Source organism: Somniosus microcephalus, chromosome 15, assembly GCF_052327205.1.
Source record: "Somniosus microcephalus isolate GS21.2 chromosome 15, FLI_Smic_1.0, whole genome shotgun sequence".
Taxonomy (NCBI): domain Eukaryota; kingdom Metazoa; phylum Chordata; class Chondrichthyes; order Squaliformes; family Somniosidae; genus Somniosus; species Somniosus microcephalus.
In genome coordinates, this window is record NC_141001.1 from 86,980,794 (window position 1) to 87,000,015 (window position 19,222).

The window sequence follows — 19,222 nt, forward strand, 5'->3', positions numbered from 1 at the left end:
TTAAAACATACAGAGCTTTTCAGCTCTGTGTGAATCAACAAACCCTGTTGCTTAGCAACAGCTTCAAAACAGTCGGCTGCAGCTGTAAGCGTCTCTAGCTGAAGCTGTTGCTTAGCTACAGACCTTGCAGAGCCTGACTGGGGAAAAAAAAAGCAACGAGATGTAAAAAAAACTTATAGAAAACGGCTCCTGAATTTTGCCGATAGATAGAGCTTTCCGGACTTTTAACCTCCGGTTAAACAAAAGTTTCCTGTAGTCTTTTTTTCCAAAGTAATTACTGTTTTTAAAAAAAAAATGACAGAAACAAAAGGTGTAATAAATTCATATAATCAGGTTGTCCTTTTGGAAAACTTAGACATACTTCAGGTTACGGACTTTTTTATGACCATAACCTTGAATATTCAACCAAAAATTACATACTCACAGGATCGGATCAAATCTTCCTGGAAAAAGTAAAGAAGTGATACGCCGTGAGTTGCGAATCTCCAAAACTTGCTGGCCAATTTACGCCACTCCGCCATTTGCTTCGTACAACTGGCATCTCACCCTTAGCCTCCATGTTATTTTTAAGAACTTGCTGAATTTGCACATTAATTGCCCATTAAACTCGCCGCAGAAAGTTAGGGCTCATAATTAACAGCCTAAGTACCTTTTTAACAATGTGATAATTGTTAATGCAATGCCAATCAATCTCTCCGACCCAGAAAGGGGACAGTTGAAATGGTTGCATCTCACTCCTGCACGTAATAAATTCTTCTTAGAGTTTTAAAATTAAAAATTTTTAAATTGTTTTCTTACTTTTTATAGCACTTAGCATTGACTTCTAGTTAACTTTTGCCTCCTCCTAGTCACTCATTTTAGTGGAACACCAGGAGGTGCTGGGAGCTGTACCTCAGTGCTATGTTTTTATGTCTAAAGGACAAAATAGAAAAAATCTGCAAACTAAAAATATAATAATGAATAGTCAGCATGGATTTCAAAAGAGAAAGTCTTGTTTGACCAACCTCATTAAATTCTTTGAAGAGATAACAGAGAGAGTAGACAAGGGTAATGCAGTGGATGTAATATATCTAAATTTCCAAAAAGGTACTTCAGTGAGATACTACGTAATAGACTAATGAATGAAGTCAGAGCATGCGGAGTCAGGGGATAAATAGCAGAATGAATAGCTAGCTAACTGCAAGACAAAAAGCAGAGAGATGGGGTAAAGGGTAGCTATTCAGAGTGGTAGAAGGTGGGAAGTGGGGTCCCACAAGGATCAGTGCTGGAACCACTGTTCACAATTTAGACTTTGGAATCAAAATAGGGAATTCAGAAGAAACTTCTTTACCCAGAGAGTGATGAGAATGTGGAACTCGCTACCACAGGGAGTAGTTCAGGTGAATAGTATAGTTGTATTTAAGGGGAAGCTAGATAAACATATGAGAGATAGGAATAGAGAGTTATGCAGCTAGAGTTAAATAAGGTAAGATAGGAGAAGGCTCGTGTGGAGCAAGAACATAAGAAATAGGAGCAGGAGTAGGCCATTCGGCCCCTCGAGCCTGCTCCGCCATTCAATAAGATCATGGCTGATCCAATCTTGGCCTCAACACCACTTTCCCGCTCTCTCCCCATATCCCTTGACTCCCTTGTAGTTCAAATGTCTGCATGCCGGCATGGGCCGAATGGCCTGTTTCTGTGCTGTATATTCTATCTAATTCTATGTAAAATTGTGTAACGGAAGCACTTCCATTGCGAAGTTGGCCCTTCTGAGACAAAACTATTTTGTGTTGAATACACAAGGTTAAAGCTATTTTAAGGCTTAACCCTGTAACATCCTAAGTACCTATCCAGGAATGTTTAAACTGTATCATTTTAAATTGCAATAACAATTTAGCAAGCAAGCCATTTATTGAGATTCAAAGCAGAATACCACTTAAATGTTAACTATAAGAGGGTGTTCTGTTCTAGCCCTTACAATACTATGTTTTCATATTATTATCTCTAGCCCTACAACCCTCCGAGATCTCTGCGCTCCTCCATTTCTGGCCTCTTGAGCATTCCCAGTTTTAATCGCTCCACCATTGGCGGCCGTGCCTTCAGCTACCAAGGTCCAAAACTCTGGAATTCACTCCCTTAACCTTTCCGCCTCTCTACCTCTCTTTCCTCCTTTAAGATGCTCCTTAAAACCCACTTCTTTGACCAAGCTTTTGGTCATCTGCCCTAATATCTCCTTATGTGGTTCGGTGTCATATTTTGTTTGACAACGCTCCTGTGAAGCACCTTACTACAGTATTAAAGGTGCTATATAAATACAAGTTGTTGTTGTTAACTTCTAAACTATACACAAACCTTGTGTAAAATAACTGATAGTCTGTGAATGTTGAATTCTCTGTATCCTTTTAAACATTCATAAATAGTTTCTTTGCTGCTAAAAAGGTGAGGGATTGTGGCAGATCGGCAACTCACTTTACACTACACCCGATTTTCTTTTCCATTGACTTACAATGGAAAAGGAAATCAGGTGTGGTGGAAAATGGGCTCCAGATTCGCTATGAGCCAGTTTCGCACTGCTGGTGAAAACAATTTTCACCCCAAGGTGACAAAAATTCAAACAGATTTTAAAACAAGTGCAGTATAAAAAGCTTATCCTCTCATCTCTTCCTACCCCCCCAAAAATGGATTTTACCAACTGAAGGTTGCTATTGCCAGGCAATTATACTTGTGTCATGAATAGCATGAATATTCTAATATCTTTAAAGGATTTGTAATGCATTCTCCTTCTGGTAAAGGTCTTTCCTGATTGCTTAACATTACTTCAATAATTTGACTTTTTTTTAATCAAATGTGCAGTACTTTCATTCTTTTGTGTAACTTGTTTCCTCGTTAGGTTCAGCGTAAAATTCCAGAAGAAAGGATCATTGAGTAAGTACATAAGTGCCATTCTGTATCACTCTTAGTAAAAAAAACTTAGGCCTAGAAATTGGGTTGGGGCGCAAAAGTCGCCTGAACGCAGGATTTAGCGCAGCGATCGGAGTGATACCGATCGCCAGAAATTCAGTTTCAGTGCCCCTCGAGGGAGATGGGGCGAGGCTCGAGGCGCTCCGCGTCCCTCTTAGGGCGCTGAAACTGATTATCGCAGCGCAACGTGCCGCAGCGCCACATGCTGCGGCACGGCACGCTGCGGTACTGCAGGCCTTCCTCCCACTGTTAAGGGGGAGGTGCTTGCAACAGCGCGATCCCCGCTCGCGAGTGCTGGCAAATGAGCCCAGCACCAAGGAGAAGTGCCGGGCTCTCGGGGAAACAGCCAGCAATGCCGCGGGGGGGGGGGGAGTTAGGAGGCCGGGGACGGAGGTGCTGGCAGGCGGCCGCCGAAAAAGCGGCCGCCCCGCACCTCTACCTTAACTTGCGCCGCTGCCGGCACAGTAAGGCCCCGTGAACCGGGCGCGGGTAGCGAGCGGCGCAACTGCGGCGTTCGCTACCAAATATCACGAACGGGGCACGAATGGGGCGGTGCGCACACCGATGACGTCATCGGTGGCGGCGCAGCGCAAATGCCTAACGCCACCATTAGCGCCCCTACTGAATATCGCCGGAGACGCAGCCAGTGGCGCTACAGCCACTGACTGCCTCTTTAGGCGCTAACAGGTGGCGCTACTCACCCAATTTCTCCCCCTTAAAGTCCTGCACTGTAATGTTTCTCATACTGATGCAGAATATTATCGTAGGCTATGATCTTTTGTTATGCTGTGAAAGTGATGAATGCAAACTGTTCCGAGAAGACCTAAAACAGCACATGTCTGGCTGTATCAGCAATTTGCAGTCCAGTTCCCAAAAAGCCAAGTCCTCAATCTTTGCCATAGAGTCAGAGTCACCGCTTCTTTCCCATAGGGAAAATAACAGACACATTCCAGGTACAAAATTCCAGTTTGCATAGAAAATATCCAATATTGGAAGTAATCTTGGGGCTCACACGTCAGTTGTAAACTGCTCAAACAGTAGCTTATGACATCGGATCTGACTCCCAAGTTGATTTTGCTGCTTGGGGATCAACTGCAGCTGTTACTCGCTAATAAGCACTAGTTTCCCTTTTAAGTCTGCTATGTTTGCATAGATACAACATACCTAAACCATAAATTAATTGGCTATGTTGTTACACACTACTAGATTATCTCACGCATCAAAGTTAATTCTTTTTCTGTGGGCTCATACTAATGATTGCTATTTTGGCCTAATTTTTAATCTTGTGTGTTTACTTCCTGATGATATGGAAGGTGCTGTATTTAAGGAAGTTTGTTCTATCCGTGTATATCATTTCAGATTTCTTCCTATCATTAATATTGATTTTTTTTCCAGGATGGTTTGAAATGCTCTGGGTAGGTAAAAGATTTCCCGTTTCATAGCTGCATTTTTGTGACTAAATTGGCTGATAAGTAGTCACAGGAATGCAGTCATAAAATAAAAAGTATTGAAGTCAGGAAAAACTCTGAAAATCCTCATTATACAAGGAAAATTTCATTACTATGAGAGGATTATGTGTGATAAATTGGTTTTCTGGCTTATGTATGTTTTCAGTGCTATGTAAAAATCCTCCAAGGACATTTCAACTCATTGTCTTAAGTCTTCCTCCATCTCTGACTGGGTTTCACTAAAACTGTTTTCAGATTGCTATTTAAAATGCTCCTGAGTAGTTTCAACTTGGGAATCATTATAGTAATATGGATTTTAAACAGCTGTGATTTTATGTTCAAATGAGCAGATTACAGTAAGAAAGGCAAGGTGGATCGGAGAGTCTGAATCATGCATTTGGAGACAATGGCCAACCGAAGAACAAATATTGTTTCAATTATAGTATAAACTAAACATCTATTTGAAGAGCAGTAAATTACAGAAAATAAATTACAAATTATTAGTCCTAGTGATGTTCCAATTTATGCATTCAATGCCATTGGTTTATTTTCCATATTGTATCCAACCAGTCTTGCCGGTTTCCACCTCGGATGTTAAACAAATTATTTCTTTGTTCTTAAGCAAAGGTGGTTTATTTGAAATCAGCAGTGGGCCAACAGGAGTTTCCAGGTAAGAAATGAAGGTTTTTCTTCTGTTCTATGTGTGAAAAGTCAGGGTAGAATGACTAATTTTGGAGATTTGCTTATCTTTGTACATTTTCTTTGTGAGTCACAATGTTGTATAACAAGAACCTGGAATTAGTGATTTAAATGCTGAATCATGAAAATTCACATTAAATTTAAGTGGATGGCCTTCACAGCTCCTGAAAGGTGCAGCCTCAAGTTAAGATATAATTCCAGTAGTGCTGGGAGCCCCCTGGTACTTTCCCAAGTGGATATGCTTTATTGCTTCATGAGATAGTCTGCTCAGAGACTGTTCGGCCATGAGGCATCACAATCATTTCCAGTCCTTCCCCGCGCACAAACTTTTCCAACAGGGTTCCTGTTCCTTTACAGTAACTCATGGTGGACATTTTTGCTCTCTAGCTCAGGGGCACTAAGGCCACTTGTAACAGCACCCTTACTGTCATTCCGATTTGAGATTAGCTAATTACAAGGCACAAGTAAGGAGTGAGATGGAATACTCTCCACTTGCCTGGTTGAGTGCAGCTCCAACAACACCCAAGAAGCTCGACACCATCCAGGACAAAGCAGCCCGTTTGATTGGCACCCCATCCACCACCTTAAACATTCACTCCCTCCACCACGGGCGTACCGTGGCTGCAGTGTGTACCATCTACAAGATGCACTGCAGCAACTCACCAAGGCTTCTTCGGCAGCACCTCCCAAACCTGCAACCTCTTCCACCTAGAAGGACAAGGGCAGCAGGCGCATGGAAACACCATCACCACCAAGTCACACGCCATCCTGACTTAGAAGTATATCGCCGATCCTTCATCGTTGCTGGGTCAAAATCCTGGAACTCCCTCCCTAACAGCACTGTGGGAGTACCTTCACCACATGGACTGCAGCGGTTCAAGAAGGCGGCTCACTACCACCTTCTCAAGGGCAATTAAGGATGGGCAATAAATGCTGACCTTGCCAGCGACGCCCACATCCCATAAACGAATAAAAAAATTAATTCAGTACAGACTCGGGATCAAATTTTGTAAGTTCCTGGTCTGTATGGTTCAGTACCATTTTGGGTGGCTCACTGGGTGTTTTTTTCATGAATAGCCAAAATGGCAGCAGTCTTTGCGATATAGGATTTCTCTCATCAAATAATGGTTAATTGGACATTATTAAATCCTTACTCAACAAATAATCCTTTTATTCCTCAGTTGTAATTTAACCAAATTGAAGGAGCTATATGTTTTTAGAAAACTTTTATTCAAAAGAAATCAAATTTTTATTTTTTTTAAATGAAACTGCAGTTTTGTTGTTTTACAATGTTTAAGGTTCTAGAACTGCACAACTATAATGCTCAAATCAACTGCCTCAATGGTTCAAGTTTTCTTTAGTCTCGCAGGAAAAAACTTGACGTGGTCTTCCTTTTGATGTAGCATTTCTTACTGCCATTTCAGTGATGAAGTGTGTTGCTGTGAATGGTTACACAATGAAAAAAGATATGACTACCAAAACCTTGTATTCTGGTAATCTAACAGCAAAAGTATATATTGAAAGATAGTCATGCACTTCAGTCTGCCAACCTTAATTGTGATGTGTTAGCTGGATTGTTTTGTAGTGCCTTGCAGTAGTTTCATTTTCTGCTGCCAAGTTCCCCAGTGACCAGTACCTGTCTCTCTGCTCCCCAATCTGTGCCATTCAGTTTGCCATTGTTTTCTGCATTCTCTACTGGGCTGATTTCCCACTGCCCTGCTCCCAAAATTGGTGCAATTTAGAGAAGAAATTGATGATAACCTTTTCCTCCCATTTTGGTCCTTAATAGCACTGCACTTCCTCTATGGCTCTTCTGATATTTTGAAGAGAGCACAGCAATATAAATTTCATCCAAATGAATATCCGAGACCTTTGCACTTTAGCTTTCTCTAATAGCACTGGGTGCAGTTCAGAAAAACAGTGCTACTGATTCCAGAGCTGCCATTTAGGTGCTATCTGTCTTAAGGGGCAGGCTCCTGCTGCCAAGTAAGGTCTTTATTTTTGGCCTTTTGAATAAAAAATGGCTTTGGTGCTTCTGTACTTATTGCAGAATGCTATTAGTATTTTACACCTAGTGATGATGGCAGTGCTCAGTACTGTGCCACCTGTCCTTTTGTGATGTGGCTTATTTGGAGGCAGCTGCTGAAGTCATTCTCTGAGCACCTGGCCATTTCCTGAGCACCTGTTTCTGCCCAAAAATGCCCCCACTTGGTGCCTCTTTCGTTTAACTTGGGCCCTTGAGCAAGTTTGGATGCTCCGCTCCTCGGCCCAGTGGACTGCACATCTGGTGCGTTCCATACTAATTACATCCAAACTGCACTGGGGATGGGGGACATATTGGCCTTATTTTTTTATTGCTTCACTCTTACTCCTCCATACCCACCAAAACAAAAGCTTAAAAATAGAAAATACAGCATCATAAATCAGATTGTAGGGTATCAGCATTCGAATAAACGTTTACAGTACCTGGAAATTATATCCTAAAACGTCTAGGTTTTACAGACAAGCCAGAGAAACTTTTTCAGTTTATTCTAACTTTTTTCTTCTGATATTTTTCCATTACCAGACTGCATCTGAAACCTGGTTTTGTTGACCCAAAGGAAGCTGATTGGATGTTTGAACAGCTGCATATGGAAATACCCTGGCGCCAAAAATCTAACATCAGACAGGGTTTGTTTCATCTTCGCATTTTTGTAGTTTTCTAGTATATTGTATTTGTGATAGAAATATTTAAAGTTTAATCCTAGTGCCCCAAAATTTACAAAATATAGGGATTTGTATTTTTTTCCCCTTGCAAGTGACCTGTGTCCAGGTTTCTGTTAATACAACTCATAAACCAGCTACTAGAAGGCGTGAGTGATGTGTATTCTCGCTTTTCTCCCTCGAGTGAACCACCCCAATTAGGTATGTCTTTCAAATAGTCCATCTTAGAATTCATAACCTATCATTAATGCACTTTGCCACCTCAAATATTATTTTTTGTTTTTTGCTTTTGGCTCCCACTGGAGCCACTGTGCCACGAGAGAAGAACCGGTCTGTACATGATCAATAATGAACTGTTGCTTGGTCTACTCTGTAACTTTTATAGCTTAATTCAAAACACTTTTAACTTGTGCAGTATCTGATTCAAATTTAAGTGATGTCTTATTTGCAGCATTTGTTGATGAAGTTAGATCGTCATTGGGCTGATAATCTTGTTACCGTCACAAAAAGTCTACTGAGTTAATGTTAACAGAACATCTATTATATTAATGGTACATTTTTAAAATCTTAACAGTCTCTACAAACTTAAGGTTGGTCAAAAATGCTAATATTTAATATTCCATTCGTAATTTCTCTTCAGTCCTCTTTAGTGAACGTTTGGGGCCTTCAGAAAGCTAGGTTTCAACTGTCATATGTTCCACTGAGGCCTTACAGGGACGCAAATGGAGAATTTCCCTGGGAAGCCCCAGAACCCCACCACCCCTGCCCCAGACTTGCCCCCTTGACATAAGTAGGCGGCAGTAGGTGGGGCCTAAGGCTCCCCCAACAAGAATTTTTTCTCTCCCACATGGCAACTGTCTCTCATTCTGCCAACACCTAATCTAGAGCCGTCTTTTGTCTCCACTAGTCCTATCACCATCTCGTCTCGTTTTGAATACCTCTTAATGTCTCTTCACTTCTCTCTTGTTCTCTCCCAGCCTGGCCTTTCAATCTGTTTCATTTCCTGTGCCTTTCCAGTCTTGACAAAGGGTTTGACCCGAAACGTTGACTCTATTTTCTCTTCACGGATGTTACCTGGTCGTCTGAGTTTTTCCAGCATTTTCTGTTGTTATTAAGAATTTAAAGGTCCTGTCTAAACAATGCGGAATCCCAGCAGAGCTAATTCCGGCCCATATTCTGGGCAGAGATGGGACTTGTGTCCTCTCCCAGCTCAGGAATTTCTGGGCCTAGATATTTAGAGAAGGCAGCAGACACTTTGAATTTTGCTCAAGACATGCTACAGTCTCCTGAGAAGAGTTGTTAAAATAAGCTACAAACCATTGCAGTCATTTTAACAGACCTTTTTGGACTCCATTCAGGGAAGCGAAATAAGTATTTACAACACTAGTATATTTTGAGTGTACTGGGGAAAGAAAGCTAGCAGGACTAGTCTCAGTCTACAGAAAAGTACTTCCTGTCAGATTTATAGAACACTAATCTGCACCCCAGCCTTTAGCGCCTACATGCAGAAGCAGTTGCAGTGAAAAATTATGTATGCATAAACAAAAAAACTTACCTTTAAACTGGATTAACATCCCTATGCTTATTCGTACATGATCAATAATGAACTGTTGCTTGGTCTACTCTAATTTTTATAGCTTAATTTGAAGCACTTTTAACTTGTGCAGTATCTCATTTGAATTTAAGTGATGTCTTATTTGCAGCATTTGTAGATCATCATTGGGATGCTGATAATCTTGTTACTAACACAAAAGGTCTACTGAGTTAATGTTAACGGAACATCTATTATTTTAATGGTTAATGGAACTTTTTTTTATTTTAATAGTCTCTACAAACTTAAGGTTGGTCAAAAAGCTACTATTTTTAATATTCCATTTGTAATTTAAAGGCTTGCTTACTGATGGATTCTGTGGTTATTAATTTTTATGATGGCAGGTTGTTCAGCAATTTATTTCAAATGCGCTCATCGCTCAAGTGTTTGTTGGACCATTAAGACTGAAGGCCAGAGTCTGCAAAATTTTGAAAAGTTTTACATTTGGAGATCAACTGTTCTCTGTAGAGGGACTGAATCGATGTAAAATTGATGTTTCTTGCTAAGCACTGCTTTACTACTATGCCTTTACTCCGTACACTACAGACACACTTTTACTGCATTTATGTGGTAAATAAAAAGAGGTTTGTATGCTAATTGTGCCAAATCCAGTCTCCATTCAGAACACTAAATGCTTGGAGTTCTGTCAGGTGTTCTCTCAACCTGCAAACTTGGGCACTGGCCCTAATAATCACCGTTCTATCCTCAAGCACCAATTGAGTGCTAGTGAGTCCAGAAATAGGACGGTGGAGCAGATGAATGCATGGCTGGAGAGATGGTGTAGGAGGGAGGGCTTTAGATTCCTGAGGCATTGGGACCATTTCTGGGGGAGGTGGAACCTGTACAAGTCGGAGGGTTGCACCTCAGCGGAGCCGGAACCAATATCCTCGCGGTGAGGTTTGCTAGTGCTGTTGGGGAGGGTTTAAACTAGCTTGGTAGGGGGATGGAAACCTGAGAGTATTTTCAGAAGGGAGAGAAGCAAAGCTGGAAATGGAGGGCAGAAAATTAATAAGCAAGTTTGGAAGGCAGAGGAAACAAGGGCTAGGAAATAGACAACAAGGCAGTTTGGCAATGCTAAATGGTATATACTTTAATGCTCGGAGTCTAGGAAATAAGGGAGATGAGCTAAGGGCACAGATAGACACGTGGGAGTATGATATTAAAGCCATTACTGAGACATGGCTGAAAGAAGGGCAGGAATGGCAGCTCAATATTCCTGGTTACAGGGTTTTCAGGTGAGATAGAGAGGGGGTTAAAAAAAGGAGGGGGTCGCAGTCTTGATTAAAGAGACAATTACAGCTGTGAGGAGGGATGATATCCTAGAAGGATCATCAAATGAGGCCATATGGGTTGAACTAAAGAACAAAAAAGGGGCAATCACACTGCTGGGAGTGGACTATAGACTCCCAAACAGTCTGAGGGAGATAGAAGAGCAAATTTGTAGGCAAATGTCTGACAAGTGCAAACACAATAGGGCAGTAATAGTGGGGGATTTCAATTACCCCAATATTAACTGGGATACTACCAGTGTAAAAGGTGTAGAGGGCACAGAATTCTTAAATTGCATTCTGGAGAGCTTTTTTAGCCAATATGTAGCAAGCCCAATAAGAGGGGGAGGCAGTTCTGGATTTAGTTTTAGGGAATGAAGCTGGGCAGGTGGAAGGAGTATCAGTGGGAGAGCTTTTTTGTGGTAGTGCTCATAATTCAGTTAGTTTTCGCATAATTATGGAAAAGAACAAAGAAAAAACAGGAGTAAGGGTTCTAAATTGGGGACGGCCAATTCATGGCTAACTAAGGAAGTAAAGGATGGTATCAATTTGAAAACGAAGGCATACAATGTTGCCAAGATTGGTGGGAGGCCAGAGGATTGGGAAATTTTTAAAAACCAGTAAAGGATGACTAAAAAATAATAAAGCGGGTGAAGATGAATTATAGAAACATAGAAGATAGGCCCCATTCGGCCCCTCGAGCCTGCTCTGCCATTCAATGAGATCATAGCTGATCATCCAAATTCAGTACCCTGTTCCTGCCTTCTCTCCATATCCCTTGATCCCTTTAGCCTTAAGAAATATATCTAACTCCTTCTTGAATATATTTAATGATTTGGCCTCTACTGCCTTCTGTGGTAGAGAATTCCACAGGTTCACCACTCTCTGGGTGAAGAAATTCCTCCTCATCTCTGTCCTAAATGGCTTACCCCTTATCCTTAGACTGTGACCCCTGGTTCTGGACTCCCCGACCATCGAGAACATCCTTCCTGCATCCAGTCTGTCTAGTCCTGTTAGAATGTTATAAGTTTCAATGAGATCCCCTCTCATTCTTCTAAACTCCAGCAAGTATAAGCCCAATCGACCCAATCTCTCCTCATACGTCATTCCTGCCATCCCATGTATCAGCCTGGTGAATCTTCGCTGCACTCCCTCCATGGCAAGAACATCCTTCCTCAGATAAGGCGACAAAAACTGCACACGATACTCGAGATGTGGTCTCACCAAGGCCCTGTACAACTGCAGCAAGACATCCTTGTTCCTGTACTCAAACCCCCTCGCTACGAAGGCCAACGTACCATTTGCCGCCTTAACCGCCTGCTGCACCTGCATGCTTACCTTATGAGAGTAAACTGGCAAAAAATATTAAAACAGAAAGTAAGAGCTTCTACAGGTATATAAAAAGGAAGAGAGTAGCTAAAGTAAACATTGGTCCCTTAGAGGATGAGAATGGGGAATTAATAATGGGGAATGGGGAAATGGCAGAGAATCTGAACAAATATTTGTGTCTGTCTTCACGGTAGAAGACACTAACAACATCCCAATAATGGATAATCAAGGGGTCACAGGGAGGGGGGAACTAAAGACAATGGCCTAGAAATTCACTATAGCCCTGTTTGGGGCGCCAGCCTCGCCAGGGTGCTAAAAGTAGCGCCCCGGAAGCATTTGCAGCCGCCCGCCGGAAATTCAGTTGGAGCGTCCCAGAGGGAAGCGTGGCGCTACTGGAGGCACCCCGCATCCCTCTTGGGGCGCTGCAACTGAATATCGTAGCAGGCCTTCCTCCCCTATTTAAAGGGGAGGGGCCTTGTTTTGCGCGATCTGGGGCCCAGCTGGGCCCCCCGAGGCTCGCGAGTGCCGGCAAAAGAGCCCGGCACCAAGGAGAAGTGCCGGGCTCTTGGAACGCAGCCGGCACTCTGCGGGGGGGGGGCGGTGATCAGGAGGCCGGGGACGGCAGCGCGGAGAGGTGCTGGCAGGCGGCAGCAACAAAAATGGCCGCCCCACACCCCTCCTTTAATTTGCGCCTCTACCGCCGCAGGAAGGCCCCCCTGAACCGGTCACACATAGCGTCCGGCGCTTCCTAATATCGCGGCCGGGGCGTCAGAGGGGCGCTGCGCACACTGATGACGTCATCGGTAGCGGCGCAGCGCTAACGGTTAGCGCCACCATTAGCATCCTGCTGAATTTAGCAGGAGGCGTGGCCAGTGGCTTCCGACCCACTTAGCGCCCTCTTAAGGCGCTAACGGGTGGCGCAGCCCACTGAATTTCTAGGCCAATCACTATTACTAAGGAAAAAGTACTTGGTAAAATAATGGGACTAAAAGATGACAAGTCCCCTGGACCAGATGTCCTGCATCCAGGCTCTTAAAAGAAGTGGCTGCAGAGATAGTGGATGCATTGGTTGCAATATACCAAAATTCCCTGGACTCTGGAGAGGTCCCAGCGGATTGGAAAACCGCAAATGTAACACCTCTATTTAAGAAAGAAGGGAGGCAGAAAGCAGGATACTATAGACCAGGTAGCCTAACATCTGTCGTTGGGGAAAATGCTGGAGTCCTTCATTAAGGAAGCAGTAGCAGGGCATTTGGAAAATCATAATGCAGTCAAGCAGAGTCAGCATGGCTTTATGAAAGGGAAATCATGTTTAACAAATTTGCTGGAGTTCTTTGAGGATGTAACGAGCAGGGTGGATGTGGAGTATTTGGATTTCCAGAAGGCATTCGATAAGGTGCCACATAAAAGGTTAATGCATAAGATAAGAGCTCACGGAGTTGGGGGTAATATATTAGCATGGCTACAGAATTGGCTAACTAACAGAAAGCAGAGAGTCAGGATAAATGGGTCATTTTCCAGTTGACAAACGGTAACTAGTGAGGTGCCACAGGGATCAGTGCTGGGGCCTCAACTATTTACAATCTACATTAATGACTTGGATGAAGGGTCCGAGTGTAATGTAGCCAAGTTTGCAGATGATACAAAGATAGGTGGGAAAGGAAGTTGTGCAGAAGACTCCGAATCTGCAAAGGGATATAGACAGGCTAAGTGAGTGGGCAAACATTTGGCAGATGGAGTATAATGTGGGAAAGTGCGAGGTTATACATTTTGGCAGAAAAAATATAAAAGCAAATTATTATTTAAATGGAGAGAGATTACAAAATGCTACAGTTTAGAGGGACCTGGGGGTCCTTGTGCATGAAACACAAAAAGTTAGCATACAGGTACAGCAAGTAATCAAAAAGGCAAATGGAATGTTGGCCTTTATATCAAGGGGGTTGGAGTATAAAAGCAGGGAAGTCCTGCTACAACTGTACAGGGTATTGGTGAGACCACACCTTGAGTACTGCGTACAGTTTTGGTCTCCTTATTTAAGGAAGGATATACTTGCATTGGAGGCAGTTCAGAGACGATTCACTCGGTTAATTCCTGAGATGAGGGGGTTGACTTATGAAGAAAAGTTTAGCAGGTTGGGCCTATACTCATTGGAATTTAGAAGAATGAGAGGTGATCTTATTGAAACATATAAGATACTGAGGGGGCTCGACAAGGTAGATGCAGAGAGGATGTTTCCCCTCGTGGAGAAATCTAGAACTCGGGGGCATAGTTTCAGAATAAAGGGTCGTCCTTTTAGAACTGAGATGAGGAGGAATTTCTTCTTTGAGGATCGTAAATCTGTGGAATTCTCTGCCCCAGGGAGCTGCGGAGGCTGGGTCATTAAATTCATTTGAGATGGAGATAGGCAGATTTTTGCAAGATAAGGGAGTGAAGGGTTATGGGGAGCGGGCAGGTAAATGGCTTTGAGCCCAAGATCAGCCATGATATTGAATGGCGGAGCAGGCTCGAGGGGCCAAGTGGCCTATTCCTGCTCCTATTTCTTATGTTCTTATGTTTTACTAGGTTGAGAAGTGATTTAGCAAAAGTGGACTGGAAACAGTTACTTGAAGGTAAATCAGTGTCAGAGCAGTGGGAGGCATTCAAGAGGGAGATGCATGGAGTTCAGGGTAAACATGTTCTCACAAAGAAAAAGGGTAGCGCTGCCAAATTTAGAGGCCCCTGGATGACAAGGTGCATACAGGGTAAGATAAGGCAAAAAAAGGAAGCCTATATCAGATATCGTGAGCTCAATACTGCAGAATGTCTAGAAGAGTATAGAAAGTGTAAGGGTGAAATTAAGAAGGGAATTAGGAAAGCAAAAAGAGGGCATGAAAAAAATACTGGCAAGTAGAATCAAAGAAAACCCAAAGATCTTTTATAATTACTTAAAGATAAAGAGGATAACTAAGAAAAGAGTAGGGCCTATCAGGGACCAAAATGGTGATCTGTGTGTGGAGGTGGAGGACGTGGGTAAGGTACGTAATGAATACTCTGCAGCTGTATTCACAAAGGAGGGGGACGATGCCGACGTTGAAGTTAAGGGGGAAGATAATGAAATATTGGACAGGATAAACATAGTAAGAGAGGAAGTACTAAGGGGTTTAGTATCCTTGAAAGTAGATAAATCGCCAGGGCTGGATGAAATATATCCAAGGCTATTAAAAGAAGCAAGAGAGGAAATTGCAGAGACTCTGACCATCATTTTCCAATCCTCCCTGGCTACAGGAGTGGTGCCAGAGGATTGGAGAACTGCTAATGTTGTACCATTGTTTAAAAAGGGAGGAAGGGATAAACCGAGCAATTACAGGCCAGTTAGTTTAACCTCGGTGGTGGGCAAATTACTGGAATCAATTCTGAGGGACAGTATAAACCTTCATTTACAAAGACACAGATTAATCAAGGACAGTCAGCATGGTTTTGTTGAGGGAATTTTGTGTTTGACTAACTTGATTGAATTTTTTGAGGAAGTAACGAGGCGGGTCGATGAGGGCAGTGCATTTGATGTGGTCTACATGGATGTTAGCAAGGCTTTTGACAAGGTCCCACATGGCAGGCTGGTCAAAAAAGTAAAAGCCCATGGGATGCAAGGGAGAGTAACAAATTGGATCCAAAATTGGCTCAGTGACAGGAATCAAAAGGTAATGGTTGAGGGGAGTTTTTGCGACTGGAAGGCTGTTTCCAATGCAGTTCCACAGGGCTCAGTACTCGGTCCCTTACTTTTTGTGGTATATATTAATAATTTAGACTTAAATGTAGGGGGCATGATAAAGAAATTTGCAGATGATACTAAAATTGGCCGTGTGGTTGACAGTGAGGAGGAAAGTTTTAGACTGCAGGAAGATATCGATGAACTGGTCAGCTGGGCAGAAAAGTGGCAAATGGAATTCAATCCGGAAAAGTGTGAGGTAATGCATTTGGGGAGGGGCAACAAGGCAAGGGAATACACAATTAATGGGAGGATACTGAGAGGTGTGGAGGAACAGAGGGACCTTGGAGTGTATATCCACAGATCCTTAAAGGTAGCAGGACAGGTCGATAAAGTAGTTAAAAAGGCATACGGAATGCTTTCCTTTTTATTAGCTGAGGCATAGAATATAAGAGCAGGGAAGTTATGCTAGAACTGTATAAAACACTAGTTAGGCCTCAGCTAGAGTACTGCGTACAGTTCTGGTCACCACATTACAGGAAGGATGTGATTGCACTAGAGAGGGTACAGAGGAGATTTACGAGGATGTTGCCAGGACTGGAAAACTTTAGCTATGAGGAAAGATTGGATAGGCTGGGTTGTTTCCCTTGGAACAGAGGAGGCTGAGGGGAGATTTAATTAAGATGTATAAAATTATGAGGGGTCTAGATAGAGTGGATAGGAAGGACCTATTTCCCTTAGCAGAGGGGTCAAAAACCAGGGGGCATAGATTTAAAGTAGTTGGTAGAAGGATGAGAGGGGAGATGAGGGGGAAAAAATGTCACCCAAAGGGTGGTGGGGGTCTGGAACTAACTGCCCGAAAGGGTGGTAAAGGCAGAAACCCTCATCACATTTGAAAAGTACTTGGATGTGCACTTGAAGAGTCGTAACCTGCAGGGCTACGGACCTAGTGCTGGAAGGTGGGTAGCTCTTTTCCGACCGGCACGGACACGATGGGCTGAATGGCGGCCTCCTGTGTCATAATTTTTCTATGATAGTGATTCATTTTCACTGCTTTGCCATAGACATTTTCACCGGATCTGATCATTTACTTTCTCACTAGGCTGTGGTTGCCTATTGCAATGAGTCCTAGTGGGAACTGTCTGTTAGATTTTACATTCAGAAATGGTAATAGCCAAACTAAAATGAAACATTCTGAATGTAGTGTTCTCTCCTCAAAATGCTCACACATATATCTATACCTTGATTATAGTACTAACATACTAATGCTCATTAAAACCAATTTGATCTTGGTTCAAGAATAAATACCGGAGTTGGACTGGGGTGGACAAATGTAAGAAGTCACACAACACCAGGTTATAGTCCAACAGCTTTATTTGAAATCACAAGCTTTCGGAGCGCTGCTCCTTCGTCAGGTAAATAATTAGAGGAGCAATTAGGATCCAGTGATAGCTCTGATGTAACAAAGAGCAAGAGAGAATAATGTTGTCGGGGGTAAAGATAAGAGAATGGATCTTCAGTTCCTCGGCTTCATCCCTTTCTGACACCGATGCCTTCTCCAGAGCAGTCCTGTTCACTGCTCAAGGTCATTTTCCATTGGAGTTGCTTGGACCCCTGCATGGGAGGTTGATTGATTTTATATATACCTATATATATTGGTTGTGTCCCTCCAGTGGTTCTGACAAATCCTACCCTAAGAGGAAATTATGTATTCAATTCATCTTAATCAGGCAAAATCCCTGAAGGTAGGATCTCTTTCCAAGAATGCTGTTCCAGAGTGTGACCAAGTAATCACTCAGACACATCTGATTAACTTGTCATGCATATAGGGAAGTTAGTGAGGTTCGTCCTAGTCCCTTCCCTTCTATTTTTGTTTCTTTACCTTCCTATCTCTATCTTTTTTCTTATTGAGAATGGGACCACATTAGTGATGCGATGTGTCTGTTTTTATTGCAAGTTTGTACTAAATAGTCTAAATTTCTTTGTTTTTTATAGCATGGGTATTGACCTGTGTTCTATTTTTCATTCCCCACCCTGAATAGCAATATAAGTACTGTGAAGACAAGAGTGCCGCAAACACACTGCTGTTTGTCTGAACGCCACTTATCTGAATTGGCCAGACCTTCCAATATGCCCAGTATTTTTCATCATGCTGTACCTTTTTCTGCTAAATTAATATAATTTAATACAGTACGACATTGGAATTATTGTGATCAGCTAACCAAACATTTCACTTACTGAAACAGTGGTGTTTCCTGAACTGATTGGTTAAATGGCGTGCACTTTGGTGTTACCTTCCTTTTTTATTAATCGTTCCTGGGAAGTCGGCGTCGCTGGCAAGGCCAACATTTATTGCCCATCCCTAGTTGCCCTTGAGAAGGTGGTGGTGAGCTGCCTTCTTGAACCACTGCAGTCTGCGTGGTGGAGGTTCTCCCATAGTACTGTTAGGGAGGGAGTTCCAGGATTTTTGACCCAGCGGCTGTGAAGGAATGGCGATATATTTCCTAGTGTGTGACTTGGAAGAGAACTTGGAGGTGATGATGTTCCCATGCGCCTGCTGCCCTTGTCCTTCTAGGTGGTAGAGATCGTAGGTTTGGGAGGTGCTGTCGAAGAAGCCATGGTGAGTTGCTGCAGTGCATCTTGTAGATGGTACAGACTGCAGCCACGGTGTACCGGTGGTGGAGGGAGTGAATGTTTAAGGTGGTGAATGGGGTGCCAATCAAGCGGGTTGCTTTGTCCTGGATGGTGTCGAACTTCGAGTGTTGTTGGAGCTGCACTCATCCAGGCAAGTGGAGAGTATTCCATCACACTCCTTACTTGTGCCTTGTAGATGGTGGAAAGGCTTTGGGGAGTCAGGAGATGAGACACTCGTCGCAGAATGTCCAGCCTCTGACCTTTTCTTATAGCTACAGTATTTATGTGGCTGGTCCAGTTAAGTTTCTGGTCAATGGTGACCCCTCCCCAGGATGTTGATGTTGGGGGATTCGGTGATGGTAATGCCGTTGAATGTCAAGGGGCGGTGGTTAGGCTCTCTCTTGTTGGAAATAGTCATTGCCTGGCACTTGTGTGGCGCGAATGTTACCTGCCACTTATCAGCCCAAGCCTGAATATTGTCCAGGTCTTGTTGCATGCGGGCATAGACTGCTTCATTATCTGAGGAGTTGCAAATGGAGCTGAACACTGTACAATCATCTGCGAACATCCTCACTTTTGACCTTATGATGGAGGGAAGGTCATTGATGAAGCAGCTGAAGATGGTTGGGTCTAGGATACTGCCCTGAGGAACTCCTGCAGTGATGTCCTGGGGCTGAGATGATTGTCCTCCAACAACCACCTTAATTTGTGCTAGGTATGAATCCAGCCAGTGGAGAGTCTTTCCCCTGATTCCCATTGACTTCAATTTTACTAGGACTCACTCGGTCAAATGCTGCCTTGATGTCAAGGGCAGTCACTCTCACCTCACCTCTGGAATTCACCTCTTTTGTCCATGTTTGGACCAAGGCTGTAATGTGGTTTGGAGCCGAGTGGTCCTGGTGGAACCCAAACTGAACATCAGTGA

At 43.1% G+C, this 19,222-nt stretch overlaps 1 protein-coding gene across 5 annotated transcripts in view; it reads left to right on the forward strand.

Moving 5' to 3' along the window:
* alkbh3 (alkB homolog 3, alpha-ketoglutarate dependent dioxygenase) overlaps positions 1 to 19,222 on the forward strand; it is an 84,487-nt gene that overhangs the window by 22,445 nt on the left and 42,820 nt on the right. For all 5 annotated transcript variants that reach the window (XR_015081017.1, XR_015081016.1, XR_015081018.1 and 2 more), the window contains 3 exons: positions 2,870 to 2,904; positions 5,011 to 5,058; positions 7,654 to 7,757. Coding sequence is in view for 2 of the 5 variants with exons in the window: in XM_086008093.1 (XP_085864219.1) it covers positions 2,870 to 2,904; positions 5,011 to 5,058; positions 7,654 to 7,757 (187 nt within the window). In the remaining 3 variants the exon portion in view is untranslated. The remainder of the gene's footprint in view (positions 1 to 2,869; positions 2,905 to 5,010; positions 5,059 to 7,653; positions 7,758 to 19,222) is intronic.